This window comes from Mus musculus, chromosome 12 (assembly GCF_000001635.26).
Source record: "Mus musculus strain C57BL/6J chromosome 12, GRCm38.p6 C57BL/6J".
NCBI lineage: Eukaryota > Metazoa > Chordata > Mammalia > Rodentia > Muridae > Mus > Mus musculus.
The window spans coordinates 108,526,969-108,536,355 of NC_000078.6; the positions used below are offsets into that span (position 1 = coordinate 108,526,969).

The 9,387-nt window shown below is 49.4% G+C and overlaps 1 protein-coding gene across 15 annotated transcripts in view; it reads left to right on the plus strand.

Moving 5' to 3' along the window:
• The window catches only part of Eml1 (echinoderm microtubule associated protein like 1), a 168,575-nt gene that overhangs the window by 155,967 nt on the left and 3,221 nt on the right, over nucleotides 1–9,387 (plus strand). For all 15 annotated transcript variants that reach the window (XM_017315168.1, NM_001286346.1, NM_001286347.1 and 12 more), the window contains 5 exons: nucleotides 729–796; nucleotides 3,336–3,424; nucleotides 7,686–7,783; nucleotides 7,897–7,984; nucleotides 9,259–9,354. In XM_017315168.1, the coding sequence (XP_017170657.1) occupies nucleotides 729–796; nucleotides 3,336–3,424; nucleotides 7,686–7,783; nucleotides 7,897–7,984; nucleotides 9,259–9,354 (439 nt within the window). The remainder of the gene's footprint in view (nucleotides 1–728; nucleotides 797–3,335; nucleotides 3,425–7,685; nucleotides 7,784–7,896; nucleotides 7,985–9,258; nucleotides 9,355–9,387) is intronic.

Consider the following 9,387-nt stretch of genomic DNA (forward strand, 5'->3'; position numbering starts at 1 on the left):
GACGCTCCACCTCCCTGCCCCTTGCCAGACAGCTAACTGCTTTGACCTAACAAAACTTGGGAACCAGATCTGGAACTCTAACCCTGCAGTGTCCCAGACCATCTGTCCACCCTCCCCGAGGCTTTGAATGGGACCCTTAGCCTCTCCACGCCTCCATATGAAAGCAGCTGTGTGGTTCTGGTGAGCTTGTTCACAGAAGCAGCTCGTTGGGTTTGGTCTCGGGCACTTGGGATCTGCCAGCATATTGGCTTAATGATAGCTACCTCTTTAGGAAGTGGTTAAAGATGGTGAGGCTGGCATCTGGAATCTCTATCTGCTCTTGTGGTTGCAGTTTATCTAGTAGCATCTCTGTGGCTCCAATGTCCACTCCTGAACTGGCGGTGGTCAGTACTCCCAGATAAACCAAGCACACCTTTGACCAGCTTCCTACAGGGCCAGAGGACAGAGAGAGATCCGGATGTGCAAACTATGGCCCAGAAAGGAGCACTCACCTGCCTGCCTTTTGTGATTACTATAGATAGGACAGATTATAGGATGGACAAAGAAGTTCCAAAGGCAGGCATATGTTGTGATGGAAGTGTGACAGGGACCCAAGTGGGCCTGCATCTCTTGTAGGGAGAAAAGAGGCTTTTCAGAGCTGTGGAGTCTGAGAAGAGCAGGGCTCCGGTGGGTTTGTGCTGTCTTGCTCTGTCTGGCCACATATTTACATTTCCTTTAAAATATTCTAGGATCCAGCTCAGTCCTCTGGTTTTCATCCTTCCGGGTCTGTGGTTGCAGTGGGGACACTGACTGGGAGGTAAGCATCCACCCTACCTGCCGCTGCCCCGCAACAGCCTATGCCTGCAGAGTTGCAGGGAGCAGTTAGACGGCTGAGCCTCCCTGGGGCGGGGGCAGTGCATGGCAGCTCTGGCTGCATCTTCTTGGTTCCAGTCATTTACTGAGCATTCAGTCAAAACTCAAAAGCGAAACTGAGTCCTTCCCAATTGAAACCTGGAGGAAAGCCGGATCTGTCAACACGTCTCCTCCCCAGCTTCACCCTCACCCCACCCCATCTGCTTCCAGCTCCAGAGGCTCTAGAAACGCTCCCAGAATTCTGCTCTAGAGCAGTGGTTCTCAGCCTGTGTGGGTCATGACCCCCAAAGACCATGGAAAAACACAGATACTTATATTATGGTTCATAACCATAGCCAAATTACAGTTATGAAGTAGCAGTGAAAATAATGTTATGGCTTAGGTCATCACAACATGAGGAACTATATTAAAGGGTTAGGCAGGTTGAGAACCACTGCCCTAGAGCCGACAGCAGGAGCCTCCGCTTTTGAAATGGGCAAGAAAGCATTGCAAGACCCCAAGAAAGGAGGCCCTCTTTCTCAGCTAGAGAGGCTTTCAGCACTGGGGAAAGTTCCCAGATCCTGGGCCTCATGTTCAGACTCAGCCTCCTCTCACCAGCCTCCTCCACCGTGGGGTGGGCAGTAGATCTGTGCTTGTCCCCCAGCCTCCCCCACGTAGCAGCAGTGAGCCTGTGAGCCAATTACATACACTCTCTGACTGTCTTTCTAGTCTCTGAGATATGTTGATACCACCAACACCGATGACTGAGAAAGCCATGTACACAGGGACACTGCCTAGCAGGTGAGAGCCGCGGCTGGCATCACTGTGTGGCAGTGCTTGACTGTGCTTCTGTGTAGTCTGACTCAACAGAGCAGCCCTCAAGGGATGTGGGCCGAGACCCCTGCTGGATGTCTGGAAATGTTGGCCCGGAACCCGTATAACCTAGCTCTCTCATACATGCCTGTGATGAGACTTAACCGAGTGATTCGGCTCAGAGAAAGCTGAACAACACTAATGGTCAGAGGACCCGTTGTGGCCTTAGACATTCTATGCCTATGGTTCTGTATCCAGATGTCTGGTTGTGCTGGACTGCTGCCCCTGCTCCCTCCTGAGGAGAGGTCAAAGGACTCGGTTCCTTACGGAGATGACATGGACGGAATACTCTCCTTGGAACAGACACAATGTAAAAGTTATGAAAAGTGTCTGGATTTTTCCATTTAGTATTTTCAGGACTGAGGTTGGCGAAGAGTAAGTGGAAGGACAGCGGAGCAGCTCCCTGGCTGAGGAGGGAGCTGAGGAGGGACTGAGTATGTTGTAGCTCCAGGTGTACAATCTGAGATGTTCCCTCCCATAGTCCTTTGCAAAAGAACAAAACAACAATAACAACAACAAAAGGCCCGTTGCACTCTGAATCTGCTTTTCTACATGTGGGGACAGCCACTAATGCTTGTGGGGAGCTTGGGACAGGGCTCAGCAGTTAAGAGCCACAAACTGCTCTTTCAGAGGACCCAGGTTTTGTCCCCTCCCGTCCCCCCCTCCCCCCAACCCACATCAGGCAGCTCACCACCATCCATAACTCTTGTCTTTCTGGGAGATCTGGCACCCTCTGCTGGTTTCCTCTGGCACTGCACTTGAGTACAAACGCCCACACACACTCTTGTACACACGTAGGGACTCACCCACAAGTATACATACCATCTTCCATTTAACTCTCTTTGAGACATCAAAGCTTTAATTCAGCAGGCCCTACAAGATAAACATCACCGTCGTCGATCTGCTGACAGATGGCGTGTGACAGAATTCGTAATTGAAGCATCCTAGGGTGGAATGGATGGCACTTGTGACCTAATGTTACACTCGCTGATATATGACCTAACACTAGCACTCTGTGTACATCTCTGGCTAAGCCCAGTGCGTGTGTTATGTGCCAGCCTCACTGAGATCAGTGGGATGTCTAAGGTAAATGGTTGCCAAAGATGCAAGAAATCCCATCTGGAAGCAACATATAAGTTCCACGAAGCTGCCCTGGGTGGGTAGTTAGGCCCAGAAAGGTATCGAGGAAGGCAGTATCTCTGCATCTGTCATCCAGGTCTGAGATTACAGTAGCCGGGAGTCACAGCCATGGCCTGTGAGCGGCATTTCCGATACTTAGCACACCATCTCCTCACTCTGGCCCAGAGCTCTAGGGCAGGCACCTCATGCCCACAGCTCTCTGCTGCAGCTCCTATATGCCCTCGTGCCCAGTTTGCACACCTTCCTGCCCATAGCTTTCCCACTTCCCATGCACATACAAGTCCCAGAGAAAACCATCAGTGCTAACTTCTGAAGAGCTTCGAGCGTTTGTCAATATCCTGTTCCTTTCTGTAGAGAAAGCTGTGGGGGAGGGGGTTTCTTGAGTAAGAGCTGAGTGGGTTTAAATGCCCCGTGGCAAACAGACTTCTGCTGTTGAAACAGCCTTGCATCTCACCAAACAGCTCACAGCGTTTCTCTCATGTTTATGACAGGTGGTTTGTGTTTGACACGGAGACAAAGGACTTGGTCACCGTCCACACGGATGGGAATGAGCAGCTGTCCGTGATGCGGTATTCTCCAGGTCAGAATCCAGCTTTCAAATTCTCACAAAGAATACAGTTTTGTACAAGAAACAGGTTGACAAAGCTCCACCAAGGGACTTAACTTAAGCATGTGGTGTGTAGGGCTCACTAGACAGCGAACCTTTTCGTCACTGTGCAGCTGTGGTTTAACTTTGTATTACAAATCCCCCGCCCGCTGTCTAGTCCTCTCTGTTTTTCCAGACAGGGTTTCTCTGTGTAGCCCTGGCTGCCCTGGAACTCACTCTGTAGACCAGGTTGACCTTGAACTCCTAGAGATTCCCCCTGCCTCCACCTCTCAAGTGCTGGGATTATAGGCGTGTAGCCTTACACTCCACTTATCTTACAGAAAATCTCAAACACAGAATTAGACAGGGTGTCAGGGTGAGTCTCCCACCTCATTACCGCTTGGAAGGACCACTCTGCTACCTTCATGGCCCTCCAAGGTACATGCCATTAGTGCATTACAAACATGTAGTTCAGAGGTTCCTGGGACTAGGGAGACGTCTCGAGCCGCCGCGTGGGCCGTGCAGGTGTGAGTCTCGAGGATCTGTCTCCCAGCCCTTTTGATGAGTTTATTCTTCTAGATTTGTTCCTGTTATTTTTTTTAGTGTTCGTGTGTGCACCGTGGTGCCTGGGCATGTGTGGTTTATGTATGTATGTGTGGTTTATGAGTGTATAAATCCCTAGGATCTTTCTCATGTGATGTTAGATCATCTGTAAATAAAATGTTTGCTGTGTCTTTGGATCTAGAGGCCTTTATACCTCTTTCACTGCATAGCTGGTTCCTCTAGTAAAGTGTGAACAGGGACGGTCAGGCCGACTCTCTTGTTTTGTTCTCAGTGTTTCCTCTTCAGGGACAGAGATACCATTTATCACGAGCATGTTCTCTACTGTCTGGCTTGGTCTCAGCATAAGAAGTGTTGGAGCTTGTCAAATGCTTTTCTACGTCTGTCAAGATGGGAAATGTGAAAAGAAATTGAACCTTGTGTGGTTGTGCACATCTGTAGTCCCAGCACTCAGGAGGCAGAGGCAGGAGGAACTCTGGGAGCTCAAGCCCAGCTTGTTTTACATAGGGAGTTCCAGGACAGCCAGGGCTACATAGCAAGACCCCGTCTTTAAAAAAAAAAAAAAAGCCAGCACTCGGGAGGCAGAGGCAGGTGGATTTCTGAGTTTGAGGCCAGTCGGGTCTACAAAGTGAGTTCCAGGACAGCCAGGGCTATACAGAGAAACCCTGTCTCAAAAACAAACAAACAAACAAACAAACAAACAAAAAACAAAAACAAAGACAAAAGGTGGAAAAGGTGTGTTTGTTCCCTTTAAGTGTGGCAATATTAACTTTCCAACATTCAACCAACTTCACATTCCTCTAATAGGATACTGTTGGCATGTTTCAGGTCTTTTCTAAGTTGTTCCTATTTTGTGAAGGGTTTTGCATTCAAGTTTGTGAGGAGCGTTGGTATGAAGTGTCAGTTACTATGATGTCATTAGTACAGTGCTATTGGCCTTATAGAGTGTGATGAGGCGCGTGCCTCCTGTGTTCTGAGCGTGTGAAGTATAATTATAGGAAGAAGAAAAGGAGGGAGGGAGGGAAAGGAACAGAGAAAGGGAGAGAGGGAGAAGAGAAGGGTGAGAGTCTGGAACTCACTAACCTTCTTCTGACTTAAACCTTCCATTCCTAAGGGCCCAGGCCTGGGTCACTGCGCATGCTGACATTTAGTAACCTTCCGACAGAATTCACGTGAATTCAGAGACAGCGTGGAGCTATGCTTTGTGGGTGGTATTTGTGTGAACACTTTGGTTTGGTTTGGATACAGGGTCTTTTTTTTTTTTAAGATTTATTTTTATTTTATGTATGTGAGTACCCTGTCACTGCCTTCTGACACACCAGAAGAGAGCATCAGATCCTTTTACAGATGGGTGTGAGCCACCGTGTGGTTGCTGGGAATTGAACTCAGGACCTCTGGAAGAGCAGTCAGTGCTCTTAACTACTAGGCCACCTCTCCAGCCCCAGGGTTTTGATATGTAATCATCGCCGGTATACACTTGGCTGCGGTGGCCTACACCAGCCTAAGACTTCTAACAGTCCATCCTGCCTGCTGGGACTGTGGGTGTGCACCACACATCCAGCTTTGGGGAGGTTTTTAACAGCTGAAGTGATGCCCTTTAAAAAATATAACTGGGCTAGGCATTGGTGGCGCACGCCTTTAATCCCAGCACTTGGGAGGCAGAGGCAGGCAGATTTCTGAGTTCGAGGCCAGCCTGGTCTACAAAGTGAGTTCCAGTACAGCCAGGGCTACACAGAAAAATCCTGTCTCAAAAATAAAATAAAATAAAATAAAAAATAAATAAAAAATGTAACTTTATTTTGAGTCTTTTGTTTTTTCGAGGCAGTTTAATGATACCGGTCTATTTGGAACTTGCTTTGTCTGCATTACATAATTTGTTAGCACTGACATGTACAGCATTTGATTATAATCCTTGTGGCTTTTCCAGGGCTACTTGCAAGTAGCCTGTCTCTCATCCTTGATGCCTGAAACTGATGTCCCCTCTCCCATTGGCTCAGTCAGCTAGACAAAGCTGACGTCAGTCTTGCTGAATTCTGTTTGCAATGAGCCAATTCCGTGTGACACTGGTGGGTTTTCATACTATTTTTCTGTCCTGGGATTTATTTCCTTTTTCCCCCTCTCTGGTTTATTTATGTTGAGTTCCTGCTTTTCCACTTCTGAAGGCAAACACAGGTTATTTATGGGATAGCCTTCTTTCCTGGTACCGATGCTTGAAGCTATAAACCCCCCCACTCCCCGCCTGAGCCCTGTCTCAGACATTTGATGTGTGTTTTCAGCTCGCAGACGCTTCCCAGTTCCCCACGTGCATTCTCTGTTCTCATCTTTGTATTGATTCTGTGTGAGGTTGTCAGTGCAGAGGGCTGCGGTCATAACAGATGAAGTTAGCGCAGGGACACGTCCTCACTCCATTTCCACAGCTCCCTGGCCCTGCTCAGAGGCAGCAGGGTAGATGTTCTTCCCAGCACCCCAGCTTCTGTGGTATCCCTCCCCCAGAAAATATGCCTGCCCTCTCTCCCTTCCGGCTCTCAGACTGTTTAGGCTGTTTCAATCTTGCCCTCGTCCCTATTTTGCTAGGACATCCTAAAATACCATTTCCTGAGCTATACCACCCTGTGCAGTCTTCCTGTGGGGACAGAACTCGGTGAAGTAGTGGTGTATGCCAGTGGCTGCCCGGGACTTTCCAAAGGCTGTCTAGTGAGCCTGGCTGAGGGCTGTGTACAGGAGTCTGCACATGCTTCATGGACAGGGATGGCTGGTCAGCAAGAGCCAGGACCTGCCTGCAGCAGGCTGGCTGGAGGAACCTGTCATCCCTCACTCCATCCTCTGCACCCCTCCCAAAAACTTGAGGCTGCCACTCTGATGTTGCCTCCTGCCTTCTCTCCTGGTCCTGCTCAGGAAATGCTGGCAGTTTTTAGACTAGTCTCCAGGCTCCGCGTTCTTCCTGTCTTAGTGGTAGGACAGCTACGGGAAGGGCTCTGTCACCCTTACTAAATGCCTGGTCTAGCATTTCAGCACCAGCACTACCACCCAGCAGCCCAGACTTCCTTGACACAGGAGGCTCCACTGAGGTGGACCCCCCAGGAGGATATGGGAAAGCCTGTAGCATCCTGGCTCTGTGAGGAAGGCTGTGGCTACAGAGGCTAAGCAACTGGGTCTCCATTCTGCAAGGCTAGAGAGAGGGATGGCTAGGGAAGGGTTTTATACTATTTTATACTATTTATAAAGTTATCAATTTAGGGCCCAATGGTTAAGAGCACTAGCTGCTCTTACAAAGGATCTGGGCCCAATTCCCAGCACCCACATGGCAACTTATAACCATCTGTAACTCCAGTCCCAAGGGGTCTGATGCCCTCTTCTGGCCACTTCAGCCACTGTATGTACATGGTAAACACATATACAAACATACATGTGGACAAAATACACATACATAAAAATCAATAAATCTAAAAGTTATAATTTAGAAGTTTGAAAGAAAAGATTTTATAAACTTTCACCAGCCTCTATAATCAGGATCCCATGGGTATTTTTCAAATGAGAACTTCGAAAGCAGTATAAGATACATTGAAAAACAATGTTTTCCCAATGTTTTCCTTTTTGAGTAGTCCATGAATTGGTCTGACACTGCCCCAGCCTTTCCTCTTACGACAAGTGATGTCACCCTGGTGTCACATTTGCGTCTGTCCTGTTTCTGCAGATGGGAACTTCTTAGCAATCGGCTCCCATGACAACTGCATCTACATATATGGAGTTACCGACAATGGAAGGAAGTACACACGAGTTGGCAAGTGCTCCGTACGTTTTTTCTGTTTCCTGGGGATGCTTATGTGGCCAGTTCGTCGCAGCAGCATAGCGTCCTCCAGTCTCAGAAAGGCAAGAGAAACTTACCCAGTGTTCTCCTCTCCCAGGGCCATTCCAGCTTCATCACCCACTTGGACTGGTCCGTGAACTCACAATTCCTGGTGTCAAATTCCGGGGACTACGAGATCCTCTACTGTGAGTAACAGGCATCAGGCTTGTCGGGGTTTAGATTACACAGGACACTCACTCTGACATTCCCATGGGCCCGTGTGGAGCGAGGCCCTCTCCATCCCTCAGTGTCCTTGTGACATGAGGATTTGGCCTTACAGCCTCTTGGAGTCTTCCTGACTGGGAGGGGTCTTGTTGAAGAGCGGGACCCACCCTGGGGAAGAAGCAGGTGAACCCTGTGCAGAGGGACAGTCCCACAGTCACAGGATGAGTGACCCTCGTAAAGGTACCCACCTCAAGCAGGCAGAGACCCTCCCATTTCAGTGAATCAAAGCCCCTGGACCCTTTTCTTCCAGCCTGCCTTTAGGGCATCTCTGTGCCTACGTAAGACCTGGGAGGAGGGAGGATTTACGGAGTACCTGCTACATGCCATGCTCTGGGCAGAGCGGAGGGGGTCGTGGGGGGGGGGGGAGTGGGATGTGAGAGCACCCCGACCTCCACCCACAGGATGTTACTTAGGACGCACACTGCTGTTTGCCTGGCTTTCTCATGATCCACAGTAGTATTTTCTGACAATTTCAGGCTCATCCCTTTGTATCGATTAAAAAAAAAAAAAAAAAAAAAAAAAAACAAGCAAACAACCTTATGAATAGAAAGTTCAGATGCCAGTGGGGGGCAGAAAGGCAGTGTGCAGGGAGGAAGTTACACATGCCAGGGCTGTTGCCCACTTGCTGAGGAGTCTGGGAAAGGCAGGGAGGAGAGGTAGCCAGTTCCAGGAGGGAGGTCCCTCCTTCTTGGGTCCCGCCTGACACAAGTGCACAAGCAGGCAGGTGCTGTGGGGATGAGCCTGTGTCTAAAACCTACCCATAGGCTACCAGTGAGAGTCACTTGGCAAACAGACAGATCACCCTTGGCACTTGCTGAGAGTGGTTTCCTGCCTCAGAGTTGAAGAGGCTGAGGGGTGTGTGTGTGTGTGTGTGTGTGTGTGTGCTTGTCTGTCTGTCTAGTGTGCGCACACACACCTGTAATAAGGACACTGAGCAATAGGAAGCTAGGAACCAGAGACTGGTCAATGGGAGAAGCCAGGCTGGTGGAAGGGAACAGAGTCCCAGAGAAGGACATGGAGGACTGAAAGGCAGACCCTCCTGAGACCCAGATTTGCAGCCATCTCCAGACAAACAGCTGTGTACACTGTGCCCATGGGAAGGTGGGTGATCTTCCCTGTGGCTCTGAGGACTCTGCCTGACTCCAGGAGAGCTGGGGCCTGAGCTGAGAAATCACAAGGCTGTTGCTTCCTCCAGGGGTTCCGTCTGCCTGTAAGCAAGTCGTGAGTGTGGAAACCACAAGGGACATCGAGTGGGCCACCTATACCTGCACCTTGGGATTCCACGTCTTTGGTAGGGGTCCGAGTATGTCATTGCCTTTGAAGT